The sequence below is a fragment of the Aspergillus karnatakaensis genome (assembly GCF_047715665.1).
Source record: "Aspergillus karnatakaensis strain CBS 102800 unplaced genomic scaffold BJY04scaffold_21, whole genome shotgun sequence".
In the NCBI taxonomy this organism is placed as follows: domain Eukaryota; kingdom Fungi; phylum Ascomycota; class Eurotiomycetes; order Eurotiales; family Aspergillaceae; genus Aspergillus; species Aspergillus karnatakaensis.
The window spans coordinates 217,560-237,298 of NW_027395733.1; the positions used below are offsets into that span (position 1 = coordinate 217,560).

General features: G+C 50.2%; 5 protein-coding genes across 5 annotated transcripts; 4 read left to right on the forward strand and 1 right to left on the reverse strand.

Moving 5' to 3' along the window:
• The first annotated feature begins 116 nt into the window (after positions 1 to 116).
• BJY04DRAFT_187847 (DUF3429 domain-containing protein) lies at positions 117 to 1,885 on the forward strand. The gene is made up of 5 exons (XM_073711121.1): positions 117 to 391; positions 524 to 756; positions 819 to 863; positions 963 to 1,187; positions 1,268 to 1,885. The coding sequence occupies exons 2-5, from the start codon at positions 538 to 540 to the stop codon at positions 1,691 to 1,693; spliced, it is 915 nt and encodes a 304-aa protein (XP_073571822.1). The 5' UTR covers positions 117 to 391; positions 524 to 537; the 3' UTR covers positions 1,694 to 1,885.
• A 712-nt stretch (positions 1,886 to 2,597) lies between these two features.
• On the forward strand, positions 2,598 to 3,769 carry BJY04DRAFT_207191 (sucrase/ferredoxin-like domain-containing protein; the record flags this gene model as incomplete). The annotated part of the gene is made up of 2 exons (XM_073713827.1): positions 2,598 to 2,984; positions 3,056 to 3,769. The coding sequence occupies 2 exons, from the start codon at positions 2,598 to 2,600 to the stop codon at positions 3,767 to 3,769; spliced, it is 1,101 nt and encodes a 366-aa protein (XP_073571823.1).
• Positions 3,770 to 4,241: 472 nt separating this feature from the next.
• On the forward strand, positions 4,242 to 5,215 carry BJY04DRAFT_187851 (uncharacterized protein). The gene has a single exon (XM_073711122.1). The coding sequence runs from the start codon at positions 4,584 to 4,586 to the stop codon at positions 4,989 to 4,991; it is 408 nt and encodes a 135-aa protein (XP_073571824.1). The 5' UTR covers positions 4,242 to 4,583; the 3' UTR covers positions 4,992 to 5,215.
• Positions 5,216 to 8,954: 3,739 nt separating this feature from the next.
• Positions 8,955 to 10,080, reverse strand: BJY04DRAFT_217706 (putative C2H2 finger domain protein; the record flags this gene model as incomplete). The annotated part of the gene is made up of 4 exons (XM_073716112.1): positions 8,955 to 9,570; positions 9,633 to 9,712; positions 9,766 to 9,957; positions 10,018 to 10,080. 4 exons carry the CDS (start codon positions 10,078 to 10,080, stop codon positions 8,955 to 8,957), a joined length of 951 nt encoding a protein of 316 aa, XP_073571825.1.
• Positions 10,081 to 17,918: 7,838 nt separating this feature from the next.
• BJY04DRAFT_52550 (3-keto-steroid reductase) lies at positions 17,919 to 19,597 on the forward strand. The gene is made up of 2 exons (XM_073720565.1): positions 17,919 to 18,086; positions 18,180 to 19,597. Exons 1-2 carry the CDS (start codon positions 18,022 to 18,024, stop codon positions 19,441 to 19,443), a joined length of 1,329 nt encoding a protein of 442 aa, XP_073571826.1. The 5' UTR covers positions 17,919 to 18,021; the 3' UTR covers positions 19,444 to 19,597.
• The last annotated feature ends 142 nt before the right edge of the window (positions 19,598 to 19,739 follow it).

Genomic DNA, 19,739 nt, shown 5'->3' on the forward strand with positions numbered 1-19,739 from the left:
TGGCAGAAAAGGGGTGGCAGCTCATAGCCCGGGAGTGACGTCGATGCTGCTTCACCCGCTTTCCCTGCTTGCTCTCCTCCAGGCTGGGCTCTCCAGCTTCCACCCCTAATGTGGTTAGAAGATAGGGCTATAGACCTGGATTGCTGAGTCACTAACGTGGAGGCTGCCTGCCTAATTGGGAATAATTCTGCCTTAAAATTCCGACAGCTACCGAGTCTATGCCTGAAGAGCTTGGAGCATCGGAACAAGATCTGCGAATTTGGCGTTCCTCGTCCGCCCGAACCGGTCATTACCGCACCTCTGCATAATATCACCTTGCCCATTCGTCGTCTCGTTGCTATCAACGCCAGAAAATCTCCCCTCTTTCGAGTCAATATACAACAGCTTCGAGGTGAGCAAACCGCTTGCTGCTTATAAACTTCGATTGACCCTTTTCCCCGGTCAATTGGCGCTACAAACCGTCCATCCAGCTTCATCCGGCTTTCCAACGTCAAGTGCTAACGCAACTTATGTGAAAAATTAGCTGCCCAGACGACAATGCTGTACAGACAAACCGCTGCCCGCTCTCTCCTGAGGGCCGTCTCGAGCTCCAATGCTTCCGTTGCCCGCTCATTGCTGGTGAACAATGTGTTCAAGGCCCAGTTGACCTCTGCCGCTCGCTATCCCACCCGCCCGACTGTGTCACCAAGCTTGGCTCTTGCTACTCGCAAGCCTGTCACAACCGCTCTTGTCCGATACGCCTCATCTTCTCCTAATGTGAGGCGCTACTGTATGATGGTTGAGGATATATGGTCAATTACTGATCTACGTGCTTGCAGGCCGACGACGATGTTGATGTCATGGCTGGTATCAAGGGCGATGCGGTACGTATCCAACTCTACCTAATTCTACTGAGTTGGCGGGGGCATCTAGTCTCTTTATTGGTGTCCGCGCGTGCTAACTGCGTTATTCCTCCTACATAGAAAGTTATCAAGGAGACTTTCAGCCTCGAGACCGTGCCCAAGGAGGCTCTCTACCTCGGCATGGCCGGCGTGATTCCTTACCTCGCGACCTCTTTGGAGACCGTGTACCTCGCTTACGAGATCAACCGCGCCAACTCTGTTGGTGATGGTCTCATCTTCTCCGGTCAGAGCGCTGAGCTCCTGCTGCACATGCTCGAGCCCATCCAAGTCGGATACGGTGCGGTGGTAAGTACAGTCAACCCCGGCGACACATAAACGCCGGGGTCGTCAGCCGCTAGGATGAATACTAATTAGGCATGGTGTAGATCCTCTCCTTCCTCGGAGCTGTCCACTGGGGTCTCGAGTGGGCTGGATACGGCGGCAAGTTCGGCTATAAGCGCTATGCTGCCGGTATCGTGGCCCCCGCCGTTGCCTGGCCTACTCTTCTGTTCTCAGTTGAGTACGCCCTGATCACCCAGTTCCTCGCCTTCACCTTCCTCTACTATAACGATGCCCGTGCCTCCGTCAAGGGCCGTGCTCCTCAATGGTACAGCATGTACCGCTTCGTCCTTACCTTCATTGTCGGTGCCAGCATTGTTGCCACTCTCGTTGGCCGCGAGCAGATCTCCGGCATCGTCGCCAAGGACAGCAACATCTCCGAGAAGGTCAGCGCTCTTCTCTACCTCCAGAAGAAGGAGAAGGAGGAGGCTGCTGCTGCCCGCAAGGCCCAGCAGGAGGAGGACTCTGAGTAAGTGTTGTACCATATATGGTGTATAGGATTTGATGCGGTGGGTTCTGATAGAGGTTGAAGCGTGGCCGATGATACCAGGCAGCAGAGGTGACAGTATAAAGATGTTTCGTTTTGGTCCCTTTTTTGTCATACTCGAGTTCTTGTAGATTACATGCGAATCAACAGTCCAGTGATCCTGGTTCTTTCTTTTGTTGCAACCGTACCAGTACTTGATTGAATGGAGAAAATGCTGTATTAGTAGAACTAACGTCCAAGTTATGCGCAGAGATATATTTCGGCATAACCCCCGAGTACGCCGCGGACTATCCAGCCCCTTGTCCAGGAAAGTCCTGCCACCATCAACTTCCAGAATCCCAGCACCCCAGAACAACAAAACCGTAAGTTTACAGCCATCAAACCTCTAGGTTATTTACCATCGACTATAGTATAACCGGAACTCGGCACCTATAGCTCGGACATAATTACCAGATTCCCGTTGGAGCATTGGACGGCTCTTGGCACCTCCAATTTCGGTACCAAATCACCAAAGACAGCAATCTGATTGATAAGATCCGATCATTCTCACATCATCGCTTTTTGTGCAACTCCGAGGTCCTCCACATTTCCGAAAGTTCACACATCAATAACCAGTTAATCATAGGGGGTGTTGTTGCTTTTGACTCTGTCTTCCCTATCGTTCTTCTTGAATATTTCTTTTTTCTTGAAGTGCTTGTTGAATTGCTTGCGCCGATTTAGCACATAAATGCTGTGACGAAAGAGAGAAAATAGAGACCAGACCTGTTGGATATACGGCCAACGACTACACCCCAATTACCTACATATTTATCATTTGATTTACGAGGGATACAAATATACCGACACAACCGAAACCGAGCTCGAAACTGGAAGCAAAACGATAAACGAAAATGCAATCCCTTCTCCGCCGCGGCACGGCCTTATTCACCCCCTCCGCTTCCCCCTCCCCCTCATCGACCCCAAACCCCTCCGAACCCCCACGCTCAATACGCTCTCCCGACGATTTCATTAAAGCGCCCGCCGCGGAATCACTCTTTGTCAAGCCTGACCCGGCCACAGACGGGGAAGACTGTCTGCATGACTGCGCAACATGCACGATCAAGTATCCCGCAAAATTCGATGTTGATCAGGAGGATGAGATGTATGGGAATGTGAATGGGTGGTCGACGCATTTGCTTGTGGCGACGGGGAAGACGGACTGGGTGAGGGATGTTGCAGATGAGGAGGGGAGTGTCATGGAGGCTGTGGATAGGGGTGGGGTTTTGCCGAGTAATGGGGTGAGTATTGAATGCTGTTCATATAGAAATCAGGGCTACGATGGCTAATAAGGTGTTTCTCCTGGGAGTAGAAGCTGAAGCTGTCCGCCAGTAATATGCCGGTGCCCGACGAGTATCATGCCCACGAAAAGGGCGAGCAGCCGACTACGGTACTACTTTTACCGAGCTTCACGATCATCGACCACGTTACGCCGAAGCTGGTGCCGGAGTTGATCCGGAGCTTTATTGATCCAGCCATGACGAACACGACCCCTTTGAATGTTCCGCCAGTACTGGCTGAGACGGAAGGTGTAGATACTGGATTGACAGAAGAGCAAGTCATGTCGTCCTTGCGATCACGTCCCTGCCCGCATGCAGCAGTTATCTTGCTCTGCTCGCAGAAGACACGAGATGCACGGTGCGGACAGTCTGCGCCGCTTTTGCGGCGCGAGTTTGACCGTCACCTCCGTCCGTTAGGTCTGCATCGCGATCTGGATGATGAACGGCCCGGTGGTGTCGGTATCTATTTCATCAGCCATGTCGGGGGACACAAGTACGCGGCAAATGTAATCGTGTACCGCAGACGCGACTTCGATTGGTATAAGGAGACAGAGGCACAAGTTGCTGAGGCCTCCGCCATCAAGACCGCAGATGAGGGAGCCTCCCAGTGTATTTGGCTTGCACGAGTGAGGCCCGAGGATTGTGAGAATATCGTCCGGTATACGATCCTACAAGGGAAGGTAGTGAAGCCGGGGACACAACTTCGAGGAGGGTTTGACCGGGAACGAGGACTGATCAGCTGGTAGATGGTGTCATGATAGCGATTAAATCTAGAGATAGAGCGTAGTCAGTCTCAGTCTTGGTAATACATCGAGTTGGTAATTACTCACCTGTGTCTTTTTAGTACCTGATACACCGGTCTAACTTAACTTCTAGACGATTGATCTCGTCCTGTAAGACATCTCAGTCTGACTTTGGCCGGCTATCAACGGGCGACGAGAAATACTATCAGTCGGCGCAGTGACCGCGTCATCTCACTTCAATTGACCAAGGAATATAAACCTTCATATCACAGGAGCAATCAGGCTTCTACTCCGTCAGCCTCATCACAAAGCATAATCCAGCCCATGCTCACCACGTGCCACGTGGGCCATCAATCACGAATACCTCAGGCCCATAAACCCCACAGATGAGGCAATTACCTTGATTTCTCAGCAAAGGCCGTAATCTTCAGGAAACAAGAGTATTCAATTAGCGCCATGTGATGCCGCGTCTGGCCAAGATGGCGATAGAGCTCTTCTGTCAACTCCAAACTTAATGACAGGAGATGATCCTTCGAGACCTCGCTGAAGGTCGGTGTGTCGATTTGCAAAATACTCGATACTAACCATATTATATCCATCGTTAGTATTGGTTCTCGTTTTTGTTAAAGCTGAGGTAATTAATCGTGCGCCTCTCTCACTCGTCGCACTCGCACGGCAACGATGCCATGAAGACTCATGAAGCTCTGACTCGCAGTCAGCACATACCAGCGCCATTTCTCCCCTTGGCTATCACGGTATCACCAAAGCAATCCAACACAAAGGATCTATGCCACCGCTTACTTAATCGGCCAGCCCGATGCGGAGAAGATGGAGAAGAAGGAAGCGCCAGGCCAAGAGCCTGGGCTGCAGCACATGTGGCTTTGGAGTTATTGCCCCATCTTTCTCCATCCCCAACATCCAACTTCGCTCCGAGGAGATAAGAGGACGAGATTGCCAATCACTATGCAGGGTGACGACGGGGGCGGCCGCCGTGTGCTTATTCTACGGCATCGTCGCGGACCCAGAGTGGTGGGAACGAGAGCCGAAAGGGAGGTTAGCAGACGCCACAGTCGCACAATGTATCAGTACCTTAATTCTTCACTTTGAGTTTGACGGCTGCAGCCACAATGAGATTGAGAGACTTGACTTGCGGTCTTGGGTACTGGAAGGTACAAGCTGTAGCAGCCACGAAACTTCAGGCGTTGAGTGCCGATCAAGATGCTAGGGAGTTGGCGTTCAGATGGGTAAGTACTTGGCAGATCTGCGAGCGCCTGAAGAGACAGGGGGAAATTCCTCATTCCTCCTGACATCTCGGCAGAAAGACTGATTCTACAAGGCAACAGATTGTAACTTGTGTCGTAGGAAGGCGCGGCTGTCTCTCTGCCGTCTAGTCTATCTATCCCCCACGCTGGACCTGGGGCCGAAACTTAGTTCAAGCATTTTCTAACGCCATCTCTAGAGTTTGGAATGGAATGTCATGTCGTGGAATAATCCTAAAGCGGCTGAGCCTAACGACAAACTAATTTGGTATGCATGGGTGTCACAGTTCCTTCGAGTTAGATAGACTACGGGGTAGATACTAACTATCTACTCTATACTGAGTACTCCTAGAATACCTAGCTAGTTTATTATGGCCCCACGAGTACGGAGTAGATTGTTTTGAGTCGAGCACCGGGCCAACTATCACCTACCTCTCGACCGAGATACATGTTGATCACCCTCGTACAGAACTTAGATCGTCAATAATGACAGACCCGTCATTTGAAATATGAGGTTGCTTTACGTTATCAGCAATCAGAAACTTACGCACCCCCCAATAGCAGCCTCGCAGACCCGACGCAGCGGAGACGAGTGAACGTCGCCGGAAGTTCGTTCCTAGAAGGCATCCTGCCAATCGAGGCTCTGGCTTTGTTGCCGCAGTCAACGCACCTAGGCGAGAGCCTATTCGTAGAAACGTGCTGGGATTGTGCAGTTGGCTTCGCTTTTTCGAATGTGCGTTTATGTCGTGTCTGCCTTGTCTGACTGTCTTTGTCTACGACTCTGCAAGGCGTCTGCATCTCCTTGCAGTTTCAAGTTTCTGCAACGTAGATAAAGGCAATGTCGTTGGGACCAAGGACATTGTTTGAACTTCTAGCTTCAACCTCCAACCCCGCATAACGAATCCTTCTATTGTCCCTGATTCTTGGCCGCCCCCTGATCACTGCCCAGACAACCTCTGATCCAAACCCGGACAAAAGTCCAGACCTGACATCCTTCACTCTGCACAATTTACACGGGAGACGGCCCAGACCCAAAAAAGGTCAAAGTCAAGAGGTTTAGCCGCGCAGGATGATCCCCTTTTCGGATAGATATGGGTACCTCCAGGAGCGCCGGGTTCCCGAGTCACAGAGCGTCTCCTTTATAAAGACAGTACATGGGCCTATCCTATTCCTTCCTTCCTACCACATTTATCATAGCTCGGGAGCTAGATGGTACCTCCAGTGGAGTAAAAAGGAGCTAAGGCGGGCTGTCATTCCTCATGGAGTCATGGACAAAGTTAAAGCTTGGATAGCGGCTATTTCGATCCCGCTAGGTCCCGCGCTTTCTCCCCGATAGGAGACAGAAATCGACAAGGTGGGCTTGTTTACTCCGGTTTGGCCAGTTAGATTGTATTGTGCACGGCGCAGGATGGGTTGGATACTAACCTAAGGACGGCTATTGGCCGATATCACAGCCAGGTCGAGACGTTTCACTGGTAGCAAAGATCAAACGCCGCTGGGCAATGGCTGGCAAGATCCGTTGAGACTCGAGGAGAGAGTAGCCGAGGTATCTTTGATTTAAGGCTGTTCAAGTGGGCTCGACGACCCAGTGAAGGAGTGATAAACATGAAGATAGACGCGGGCGGGAATTTCCGACCCGAAGAAGAAGTTAGTAACATATACAACCGCATACAGGGATCAACCTGGCACCAAATACCAATTCTAGAGCGCGACTCTCATCTCGCACTCCATAGTCGAGTCCAACTCCATCCATCCCACCACCCACATGAAAAACGAAAACGAATCCAATCAAAGAAGTGCAAATCAAAAGGAAATTGGCGCCTGCGCCTGGCCCCACAATGGTAGACGCCCAAGAGTAACGACTACGGAGTGCGTATCTTCCTTCCGTACCTACTACTACCTAGATAGGCCCAAGACAATGATGTCGCTCCTGTGCCTTGGAAGTTGGTTCTGGCTGGGAGGCATACGAGGCTCCGTACCCAGCGTAGTTTTCTCGACCTTCATGTTAGCTTCCAATCACGCACATCAATACCAGCGACAGCTCCACAGTCAGTACAGGTGCCAACCTAGTCCATGGAGAGGGCTAATCCAGACATACAAGATATGGAGCTGGGCTCCCAGCTCACATCACATTGCTAATCCACCACCAGATCAGCGACAGATCACACACCCTCAAGTCTCTACTTACGTAGTATGCAAATCAACCTCGCAAATTGGCGGGTTGCTTTTTCCCGTTCCAGCCCCTGGTCAACCTAGTGACTGATTTGGCGCTGCGCCGCTGATGATGAGCATTCTTTCCCCGGATTCTTTATCCCCGTGCCTCTGATTGCTTGACATACCGCCCCTCCTTATGCCAAATTATCCTCGACCAAAGCCCGATCAACCTATCTGGAGACTCCGAGCTTCCGAAGTCCCTCTACTCCGTATCCGTCCATGCGTGGACCTGCCCTGACCTGACCGCGCCTGTATGCACTGCTGTGGCATGCGGCACAGCAGTTATGCATGCCACCACCATTCCCACTTTCTAAATTTCCCACCCTGGCATTTTCCAACAGCAGGCGTGTCTTACTTTACGACTATAATCAGGAAAAGTCATCCCCCTCGACACAAAGCAGCCAGGCTGAAAGCCACTGTCGTCGATCTCAAGCCACCGGAAGCGGTGATTTGAGGGGTGTAAAGTTACCGCGCTTTTTGTGCAGGAGGCTACGCATACGAGTTGGTTGTTGGGCTGTTCTGTGAGGGTAACATTCCAATGCGCTAGAGAAGAGAGCACGATTAATGATGTTGGTGGTGTTGACTCCTGTCTTTTTCTTGATGCGGCGAGGGGAGCGGAGCTCCAGTCCAGGGCTAAGTCGTCGGTGGGCGTATTGTATATACTGTATAGTAATAGGGAGGGTCCCGGTGAGGCGAGATAAATCCCCCACGGTTGTAGTCGAAGTAGGATGAGGCGGACTACAGCTGCAGCTTCAACCTGTCGATCCTTGGCTGACGTTACCACCTCGCGAGAGAGATGTACCCCCTTAAGGTACCTGGTACCTATTGTACGGGGTTACAGCCCTGGCGCGAGGCGAGTACCAGTATCTACCATAAGGCGAGCAAAGTCACTCAAGAGTACTACCACATGCACATGACCAATCTGGTAATTGGCTCGATATCCATTCAGCGATCAGATATTCACAAGAAAAGCGACGATCAGAGTGTTAAGCAGATAGGCAACAAAGTTGTGAAACTATCGACTGCATACCTGGGTAGAGACCCATCCGCCCTACCGCGCCCCGACACCAGTAACAAATTACTGCATTCGGGAAGAAGCTGGAGACGCCTGCTCAGGTGCCAAGTGAGGTGAAATGGATAGTGGTGAGACTGAATCAGGTCGTCTGAGACGAGGGTGTGGGGTTCGGCGGTTCTTTCTTTTCGTCCGTGCAAAAAATAGCCGCCGGACACGGTTCCGCAGTGGGTTGAGCAGAGTCAGGGCTGACAGCCAAGGCTGATAATTAGGATCATGAATGACTAGATACATTCTTCCACATGAGTCGCGCACTGGAGATAGCAGCCAGGACAGAGGCTGGGCTCGGTCGCGCCGAAATCCCGATGCTGGATAAGGAAACCATAATGGCGCTGGAGATAGTGTACGTAGTCGTACGCAGACAGACAGAGCGGGGCAGCCTTCGGTGGACAAAATTCGCCGAGTGTAAGATAAACTGTATGGTATCAAATGTTGTGCGACGAAACGCCTTTCCACAGCCTTTGAATTCAAAACCCGATCCAATTAGAATGAAACAGCGAACGATACAAAACGTGTGCTCGGATTACAAACAGCTGGCTCAAAATGTAGGGTGTCAGAGAATAGAGGGTCTCAGCAGATTCGAAATTGTACAGAACATTCGTCGCAACATAGCACTTGGTTTCTGGAAACATAGGGGTCGCACTTAGCAGCCTGTCCCTAGGTGCGAGAAATCCGTTCCCGCCGGCTGATCCAAGAACACAATCTCAGGTTTGATTTCAATTGCAGAGGAGAAAGGAATATTGTAGTTGTTTCCAGTAGCATGTGGGGTGTATACCGGCTGAGGCTGACGGTAGTCCATTGTATCATATACCACACGGTGTGTATTGTACCGTGGATGATGTTGTGGCTGCTGCTGCTGCTGCTGCTGTTGTTGCTGGAAATGCTGCAATTGCTGCTGTTGTTGCTGTGACTGAAAATGCTGCTGTTGCATGTATTGTTGTTGCATGTAGTGTTGTTGCGCATTATGGACTTCCACCGAGGAAGTAACGGGGATGCTATGTGTCATGATAGGCATCTGCTCGGGAACTGTCACCGCGTGCATTGGTAAGTTTTGAGGGGGATAGAATTCGTGCGTTGGTGAAGCATTAGGGTAATACGCTTGTTGAGGAAGAACATACTGTTCATTCGAGACCGAGGTGGCGACGGGGCTAGGGTAGGAACCTTCAGATGTCGTGTCTTCCGAGGGCGCTCGAGCTACTGGGGCTCCTGGTGGGTGTGATCGGTTTTGATGTTTTGTTAAAGTTGTTTTACGGCAGAAGCTTTACAGTTCATATTAGCCGTGCTGCTCCAATCGAAGAGATCAGCTTGCTTGTAGACATACCTTTTTTGGCACGAGTTTTCCCCACAGATGTAGGGACGATTGCCTGTATGAATCCTCCGATGACGAGCTAAGCTTGATGACTAGTAAGGCGTTAGATTCAGACTTGCAAAAGGCAAAGAGCGCGGGACCATACATCAGAAAAGGCCTTCTCACACCCCTCATAGTCGCAAGCATGTGGTTTCTCCCCGGTGTGCGTCCGCACATGGACTGTCAATGCGCTTCTTTGGATAAAGCTCTTGCCGCAGCCTTCGACTTTGCATCCATACGGTCGCTCGTTGTTGTGGATGCGGAAGTGCCTTAGGAGATCTGACTTGCGATTGAACGCCTATGTATCGTCAACATCGTGAAGTATCGAAGCCAGGCACGAAGTGAAAAGGTGAGCTACCTTATTGCAGTCTTCCCAGCTGCAGCTGAAATTACGTGCGTTCGGAGCAGCCGCGGTGGACATTTTTGGTGGTGACGATCGCGACGAGTAGTAAATAGAAAGTGTGGGGATGGATGGGACCACAGAATTACGACAGATTGGAACGAACCGTTGACGCCCGCAGGTAAGACGCGATAAGATCAGGGTAAGGGAGTCGGGTGACAACAATGGCGAGAAAGAAGGACGATGGGAGACAAAGGAGGAGGAAGGGAAAGAAAGGAAAAGAGGTATTCAGGTGGCCAAATCAATAAAAGGCTACGGGCGGAGGAGAGACAAGCGTCGGGTTGAGAAAGCGAGAGTGAGGAGAAATGGAAAAGAAAGCCACAGGAAAAAGAAATACAAAAAAGGATCTGGGTCCAGAAGAGGCGACAAGGACAAGGTTATCACAGAAAAGTTAAGTCCAGGATACGGCGTCTGGAAGGTCTGGACAAGCGAGGCGAGGTGACAGGCGAAAGCTCTAAGAATGATGGATCGACGGGGATGTTGTAAATACAGTCAAGCTGACTTTGAGGCTGGAACATTTAATATGTCGCGACGGCTGGTTGGTGCAGGGCGAAGACGACAGGCGACTATAGGGAAGGATGGTAATATAGGAAGAAGAGCGCGAGGATAATATAGGACAATTTATGCCTATAGTAAGCCGTCGGCTGTCCGGGTTGCAACTGGAGAAGGGTAGTGAGGTGATACGACAGCACTGGTCTGAGGCAGAGGAGGAAGCCGAGGATAAATAGAGATTCTCAAGAGGCAAGAGAGAGAGAGAGTGAGAGACGAAGGGCATATGCCGTGTATTGTATGGCTGCACAGAAGTAAGTACCTCAGATATTAGTGCTATCTTAATAGTTAAGTAGTCGAGACGAGTCCAGAGGAGAGAGCGATCCTCAGGCCAGTCCAACAACTCAAGCTGGTTAGCATGGACGGTGGGCAAGCTGTGTACCTAGGCTAACTCTGATGGAAAAGAAAATAAAGATTTATTATTCTTATTAATCTAGTCTGGTATGTAAATTACAGAGTAAAAATAGAGAGGGCGAAAAAATTAAAAAATAAAAATAAAGTATTATTATTATTATTAATTGACTTACAGAGGAGGAGGAGAGAGAGGGGGGGAGACTCCGACAACAGTGACAGGACAGTACGGAGCAGTAGTGGTGGTGAGTCGACAGAGTTGAGACTGAGAGAGAGGGAGGAGGTAAAGGGGGGGGGACTACGGACGCCCATCCTAAGAAGCGAGGATTATTATTAGTCGAAGACGGTCGATTAGCGCTGATACTCAACGCTAGGCAAGAGTAGGTACAGATTGTCCCATCAGACTCCATCTTAGAACCGGGATTCTGGACTAAAGACACTAAAGACACTAAACACCACCAAGCAACGCTATCATCTCAAAGTGACAGCTGCGCCTGGAAGTGCTTCAAGCCCTCAACTCACACTGCCCGGGGTAACCGGAAAGGCTAAGGGAGAGGCCGGGTTTGTACTACAACACCACCTCTTCTCGGCCTCCTGAGCATTTATTGGACTAGGTACCAGCTTCCAGCCAATCATTGACGCCGATTGAGCGCAAGAGGGGAACACCAACATCTCCACCCTCCTGCAGTGCCTGGCAAGATGCACTCCAATCAGCAGTGGTGAGACCCGAGACTAGATGTTGGACCAGAAAAACCGTCTAATCCGGGGACAGTTTAGCCTCCGCTGATGCTGTGGGACAGGCAAGCAGGGTTGATTGGAAACCAGCCAGGCAGCCTCCCGGTCTGACACTGGACGGTTTGATTTGCAAATTTACATCCTACATGCTAAGGTTCAGCTTTCATGTTTGGTTTGATGGCCAGTTTAGAGTTTCGTGACGGCTGGGCATTGGGGATGATCTCTGAACCCGCTGAGATGGGTCACGACACAGACAAAGGCTTCCGACTCCACTGTCCACTTCCCTCAATGCGAAGAAAGGGCCAAAGAAGATGGAGAAGGAGAAGAAAGGAGCCAACCCTTCCCAAAAGGCATGCACAAGCAGCAGCAAACAGAGTGCTGGAGCCATGACCTAAGAAACAAGACTCATTGTGCCTTCATGCCAACTCTTCCCTCGACCTTTCTGAAATAGTGCCTCTGGGTTGCCTTCTCCTTTGTTGAGCTTTACGTGAACTGAGACAAACCCCCGGTCAGTCGAGGAGGCTACCCGCTAACTAGTCCACTGTTGGTCGGCTATTCGGACAGAATTCAGGGTCCAATACGGAAATTCTGGGTTTACGCACTCTGAGGTCTGGAGTAGTACAGACTCTTTCCATCCTACGGGCCTATCATGGATACCATCCGATCTTCCTAAAATGACAGGGTCTTATTAGCTACTAGTAACTCTGCGTACTAAGCAGGCAGTATCTGTCTAAGTTGCGACATCAATAACTATAGCTTGAGGCTGCTAACTACCAGTCGGTCCTCTCTATCGAGCTTTTTCTTTCTTTTCTTTTCTTTTTTTATTATTAAAGGCTAGAACCAAGCCTGGAAGGAAGATACAATCACCAAAGCATCGGTAACCGGTGTGTATCCATTTACTCCATACAGACAAAAATTGCAAGTGGGCACCGAGTTGAAAACCAAACCTCTACCTCGCCGCTGATAGTGATGGGAGACTCAGACCAGAAGCACAGAAGACCAGGCCCGGATGGCCAGCGCCATGTCAGACGAAGTCGATAAATCCCCACGTGGCTGTGTTTTGAATTCCTTCAGATAACTGCGAGGCGACGAGTATTATCGACGGAGTATCGTCGGGGACTGGGGAGGATCTCGAATCCTCCATTGCGGTGGCCACGCAACCCTTCTCCCCGATCCTCAATTCTCATTTCCCGGAGGCGAATGATCGAACCCTCGTAATCAACCAGAACAAGCTCAAACGGATCGCCAGCCAGCCCACATGGGTGCAGCCTTACGAATCTCCCAGTCGCAGCTTCGTATACATGAGCTTTTGCTTCCTTTTTATTCGCCAAGTCAAAGGATCATCGTCAGCTCGCCTGGCAGGATCGGGTAAGACGCTGCAACCGGTCAACATCTAACGCAAGACTGACATGTCGATCTCAATGTTGTTGGCGGTGGGCGAAGAATAAAAGTCTCACCTCTTATCGTCATCAAAACTGCCCTTCGGAGGTATTTACTCTTGCAGAGTTAGATATTGATCCATGGATGGAGCCTGGTGGGACAGCGGGTGCATCCGCCAGCCATTCAAAAAGTCACCTGAGAACGGAGCAGCTACCGATTAAACCGAGTCATGACTCTTCTCGGCGTTAAGCATGATTATGGTCTCACCTCCAGGACTTGGGGGAAGCTCATCGTCTATCCAAGCTGGTCTTTATGCAATCATGCTCTGGACTAATCATTACCTGCTTGACCATACTATGGCGACAGGTGTTGGTGTTCTCCGCGTACCAGCCCTCTGTATCTCTGCTAATTGCTTTGTGGAGTTTCTCCGCATTGTTCTTGGATCGGAGATATGAGAAGAGCAATCGTTCAACCACCTGATTCGAGTCCACGAGTCTATTTTGCCTCAGACGCGGTTCCGCGTGGTTCTTCCCTGGATGTCCAGCGGCGTCACGCCCAGAAAAAAAGAGATCAGCAGACACAAAGGAAGGATAACTTGGAGAGGAAATTGAGAAATTCGAGATCCTTCCTGTCAACTTCGCATCAAGTACGGAGTAACCAAGACTTGCTGCAGGCCGATGTCTTCAGGCATAACCTTATAGAACACCTGAAGGGGATCAACGAACCAGCTGCAATCGGTGGTGAATATACTAACATGAAGTGAAATATATATCGTGCCGCAAGGTACGGACCATACGTACTCTCCTATGGGAATCTCGACACAGTGCCAGTTAAAAGTTTGCCACATGTTAAACGCTGCGGCTGAATATTATACTTCCATTCTCGGTACAACTGGAACGATTGAAGTCGGGAATAGGCCCACCTTGGTATAGTTCCAACGCCACCAACAATAGCAGAATCTGATGCTTTGAAATAGACCTAGACTATTTCCCATCGTGCCACATTATCTGTCTCGCTTTCGCACGCGCGTCCCTTGGAGAGTGAGTTTGGGGCAACATTTTCGTCTACTGTCAAATGAGGAAGGGCACTAGGCTAGTAGGTAGGTCTATCTCATCTATTTCGCGCAGCAGACGCCACAAACTTCTGGTCTTGGTCTGGAGCGGCACTGACGGCTCAAAGATGACTTGTTGATCAATATCATTATAATTATGTCGGATCCGAAGGCCTACTCCGATACCTTCAAGAGGAGCAATCGGGCCTAGTCGAGACAGGGACATTCGCGATCAATCCTACGGAGCTGAGAACGGCTTTTGTGACAAAGGCCGTTATCACCAAAGGCTATTTCAAGCCCTCGAGGTTAAACCACAACCCAAGAACCAGGTTATTGGCTCTGTCATTTACCTTTCTAGTCAGATCCTGAATAGTAGGTAGGTTTTGCGAAGTATCATGCGTCAACTCAAAATGGCAGTCTTTTCCGTATTTCCTCTGTTTCCTGCCCCCAATCATCAATGACTCTGTTTCTCACCTTGCTGATGCTCGGAGATACCATTACTTCGTATTGAGGGTAGAGCCTTATTTTTTTGTCAGTATAATAGATATCTCGCATGATCTACTGCACGCGTAATTCGCTAGCTGGATGAGAACATCGAGTCTGGGAAGGTTCTAAGGTTATTACTGGGCATGAATAGATTCCTGCTGTTTGCGTGGAGCCAGCCATTGACCTTCCAATTGCCATGAACCTATGAAGGCTAGTCAGAATACAAGCGGTGGAAGCATTTCATTAAACAAACTACTAGCTTCACTCGCCCTATCTTCTTGCTTGTCTAAGCCTCTGAGATACGAAACATCCAATGGAAGCCAATGACGATTGTGCAGAACAGCCGCAGCTGAAAGATATTCGTGATCTACTCAGGCCTCGATAGAATGTCGCCAGTCGCCTGTTAAAGAAAGGAGAAGATATCAATCTGAACCTCACTGTCACTGCCGGATCCTCTCCTAACCAGTTTCTCATAAACAACGCGACAGCATCCGAGTAAGTCTCATCGCTTAATTTTACCCCGCAATCGCAGAATAGCACTCTCTGATACAAACTAGGTCCAAACTCCAAAGGTTATCGGTTTGCTGACTGAATGTTTGCAGCTGGGGTATTCTTGTCCCCCAAACTCGACATCCACATCCCCGGAAACTTCTAGCGCCTCCATCATAACTCTCGTGATGTCATTCGTTCTCTCCAAGGTTTGAATGACTCGCAGCTGTCTTACATACGGAACTTAATCGAGCGGTTGTCGCCTATCCCAACCCAACCCCAGCAGATTGCAGTTCTACCGCGGATCGATCACCGATGATACATAATACTACGGTTAGAATCGGTTTACAGAACCGTTACCTTGGATATAAGTCATAGTCGCTCAATCATGGCAGAACTTTGGTTTTGTTCAACGAATTATGATTATCTCATCGCCATTATTGCCAGTTTGTTGACTTTTGGACCCAAAAGACGCCATCAACCACTACTGATGTCCGTAAGCCGACCTGGCAAAGGGCTAAAGTGACCAAGTGGGGGAGACTAATCTCAATCGATACGCCATTCCATTGCGCTTATGTCAAAAGGCTTGGAAGTTGAACGGTCTCGGGTCCCATCGACGAGCAGGGGCAGTCTGTGACTCTGTCTGGTGTATTCCGTACTGACGGTAGGTATCTATGTATCGGGCAGCCGGGTTCACGCGCCAATCCTGGAGATGACATCAAACCCCTCATCTGGAGTCGACAAGTTACCATCTTCGAATACCTTAGCTCCTTTCAGGAAGATGCTCTCTGTGAGGTTGTTTCCTCACTCAAACAATATCCAACTGAATCTGTGGATTAGTGATTAATTGTCGGTGAGTCAAGTGTCTAGCTCGCATTCTCCAAGACGAAAAGACTTCGTAACAACAACTTTGCGACCTTGGATCACGTCGTACGGTGCTTGAGTCAACCGAGTGCCGATCAGAAAAGAATCCTTCCGAATCGCAACAATCTGGCCCCTTGCAGGATAGAAATAAAGGTCACCTGCGTGGTAGTACTTGAAAGGGATTGGAAACTCCTATCAGGCATCAAGAACCATATCGTCTCCTGGAACCTTTCGATCGGCTAGGGCGATCAACGGAGAGTTTTCCTATCAGCTGTGCGCGAGTCACAGCTCCTGCCTTCCCTCCTATCCCTGTAGTTGGACTGACAAATTCTTGGGCCTATTTAGGATCCTTCTCCGTACGGGGCCCGAGACGACGCTCGAAAGCTAGGCGACGAGCAGCCGCTCTCTAGGATCAACTCTCTACTCCTGAATTTTATTCAATCAGGCTTGATATGTCGCTTCGTTCTCAATCGAACAAAGAAACGGTAAGCACTAAGAGCATCCTTCAAAAATCGGTGAACGGGGATTAATCGACCCACGAGGCCAAACGCATTTTTCTTTGTTGGACTTAGGCCATGAGTAGTTAAGGGTCGGTCCGCTGTGGATCGAGTTGTCCCCACGGTGTTCCCCTGATGGGCCAACAACGGAGATGGGATTCTTGATCCATGTCAATTCTTCTCCTCCTGCTGGGCAAGGAGATTTTCGAATAGCTTTTCAGCTTGATGTGGAAAGAGCCACAAAGGACTAGCAATCCCTCGTTAGCTGTGACGGCGGGACGGCTTCTCGGAAGAAAGTTGCCCAGGTGCCCAATAACTCATTATGACTTGTTACAGACATAATACTATACCCAGTCTCTCGTGAGCTGCTTGCTCCCAGGAATTTGCGGGTCATCACCCCAGATGCCAATCTATTTACTCGATATAACTCTAATACAAGCTATAGCTCGAAAAGCATGCAAGCGACAAATTGAGATGTGCGGAGAAGCTCCTCCCATCCTGTCGCTCGCCCTTGCTGCTCCCAAGGCAGGACCACATGGAGAAGTGTCATGTCTCCTACATGAGTGGCTGAACAACAATCTTGACCACCCCAATGGCGCCCCTGGCCGTCACCACGCTGGATTCGGGAAAAGCCATCCGAATCCTCTGGCCCCGAATGCCGTACGCTATTTGTTGTCTCCACAGACATTCCAATCTCTCGTGAGTCGCGAAAGGTCATCAGCGCAGACATCGTGCCATCATCCAATGCAAACTACGGAGTAATAATACCATGTTCCAATCCCACCCCTGAGCAATCAATCGATTTAATTTATTAGAATTTTGAGCATGAGGAGGTCCGCGGAGTCGCTGTTTCGGACAGCTTTGAACCCCGGTCGGGCTGGGGGGTCTAGACAGCTCGAATACGAGACAATCAGCGGATATCCCCTCCTGATTGCACGTTTGGTATATCCTCGAATGTGATCATCCCGGAATATATCCTACCCCAGATATCCACGATGTGGGGGACGATCGGCTAGCGTGAATCAAACCGAATCCTTCCTGAAATTGACATCAGATTTTCACAATGGTCGGGTGGACCGTGGAGGAAAGAGATGGTGCGATGACATGGGCTGAGCACTCAAGAGCTCCGTATATCTTTATTCGCCGAAAGTTGTTGGAAGCTTTAGGAGGTGCACTAGTTTCTAGCATGTTTCTGACCTCGAAGAGAGGGAGCCAATTCACTTAGTCTCAGTCGCCTCGGGCAATCAAGACGATGGGGCATTTCAGAGGTATTTCCCAAATAGGGACCGCCGGTGAGCGGGAGACCTGGGTATAGGGGGTTTTGCTTTGTGTCTCTCGCGACCATAACAACCATGGCAAAGCCAACAATGAACCTTCAAGGTACCGCACAAAGAGTTAGGTGTACCATTTCGGGAGATAGACGACAATCACATGCAAAGGGACTACCTACCTAGGTAGCCTGAGGCACAAGCCGCTTACATCATCGGATTTCATGCTACACCAATCACTTGACGATGAAAATGTTTAAACAACAACCCTTCGAGTGCAAATTGAACCATCATGGCCACAAGCGGGGTTGCTGATGTCGAAAAGCATGCTTATGTGCTCGTGACGGGTGCCAACAGGTACAGTGAAACCCCTCTATACGCTCCCTCCCCTGGCCCTAAGTTTATCGTGCCCTGACCGTTACCCCCTTCCATTACTTTTCGTCTCCACAGCGGACTAGGATACTCAATATGTTGTCGTCTGGCGGATGAATTTCTGACCTCTCGTCAGAACGATCTCTTGTCATTGACAGTCGTTTTCACCACCCGAAGCTCCAGAAAAGGAAACGACACCCTTCGAAGCCTTCAAAATTACCTGCGTACCAGAGAACCCTCTGCTGCTGCTCGAGTGACCTTCGTCCCCGAAAATGCCGACCTCTGCAACCTCCTCTCCGTCCGCGCGTTATCTCGCCGCTTGAACAAAAACTTCCCCAAGCTCGACGCTGTCGTGCTTAATGCCGGTATAGGAGGATGGACTGGTCTCAATTGGCCGCTGGCTGTCTGGACCGTGGTTACCGATCTTGTCCATGCGGTGTCCTGGCCAGCATTCAAGATTGCGCCCGCAGGAGTTATAACAGATAAGCAAACCAGCTTTCTTGAAGATAAAGAGCCTCGGTTAGGGAATGTTTTCTGCGCCAATGTCTTCGGTCACTATATGCTCACGCACAATGTCATGCCATTGCTCCACAAGTCGGGCTCTCCCAAAGGGCCCGGCAGGGTCATCTGGGTCTCCAGCCACGAGGCAACCATTAAACTATTCGACTTTGACGACATCCAAGGCCTCCGAACCGTCACGCCCTACGAATCATCGAAGACGTTAACCGACGTTCTTTCCCTCACCTCGAACCTGCCCAGCACCGCTCCCTGGGTGAAGGCCTTCTATTCGACCGACTTCACCAACTCCGACCCTGCCAGTTCCGAATCCTACCAAGCGCCTAATACATACCTCTCCCATCCAGGCGTCTGCGCGACGGCTATCGTCCCCCTTGCCCTGCCTCTTCATTACGCCATGATCGCCGCCTGCTGGCTCGCCCGCCTCCTCGGCTCCCCTTGGCACAATCTTACCAGCTACGTCGGCGCCCACGCCATCGTCTGGTTTGTCCTCGCCGCACAATCTACGCTCGACACTGCCGAAGAGCCGTACATCCGCCATGGCGGCGGCAGAGCAAAATGGGGCACCTCGACTACTCGAACCGGCAGGGTTGTAGTGGCATCCACGGAGGTCGAAGGCTGGGGGTATGGTGGGGTTGTTGGGCCCGCGTTTGTCGAGGAGGACCGACACAGGCGGAGAAAACGCGGCGCGACGGATCTTACCAAGGAGGAGAAGGAGCAGTTTGAGGAGTTGGGCAGGAAGTGCTGGCAGCATATGGAAGAGTTGAGGGTGCAGTGGGATGAGATTCTTGATAAGGAGGAGGCGGCGACGAGAGTGAGAGAGTAGGTTATTTACCTAACTCGAAGGCTCTCCTTGAGTCTGTATCGGCGTCTTTTGCTTTCTCTGTATGTTGTTATTACGCTAAGAAGATTTTAATTTGGGGTGACACTATCATGCACTATATACATTACTACTACTAATACATCGGTCTAATTTATAACATATCATACGATCGTCAAATCCGCCGTGACACGCGAAGACAGCACAAATGCTAGAACAACAGTTCACATTTCAATGAGTGAATGAAAGGACCGGCCAGATCAAGCCTATAACTTTGGAAACGCACCGTCAGAATCCATTCA

Coding starts and splice junctions, on each gene's coding strand:
- BJY04DRAFT_187847 (XM_073711121.1), top strand. CDS start 538: ATGCTGTACAGACAAACCGCTGCCCGCTCTCTCCTGAGGGCCGTCTCG. Junction 757..818: donor ACGCCTCATCTTCTCCTAAT/GTGAGGCGCTAC, acceptor ACGTGCTTGCAG/GCCGACGACGATGTTGATGT. Junction 864..962: donor CTGGTATCAAGGGCGATGCG/GTACGTATCCAA, acceptor CCTCCTACATAG/AAAGTTATCAAGGAGACTTT.
- BJY04DRAFT_187851 (XM_073711122.1), top strand. CDS start 4,584: ATGCGGAGAAGATGGAGAAGAAGGAAGCGCCAGGCCAAGAGCCTGGGC.
- BJY04DRAFT_52550 (XM_073720565.1), top strand. CDS start 18,022: ATGGCCACAAGCGGGGTTGCTGATGTCGAAAAGCATGCTTATGTGCTC. Junction 18,087..18,179: donor CTCGTGACGGGTGCCAACAG/GTACAGTGAAAC, acceptor TCGTCTCCACAG/CGGACTAGGATACTCAATAT.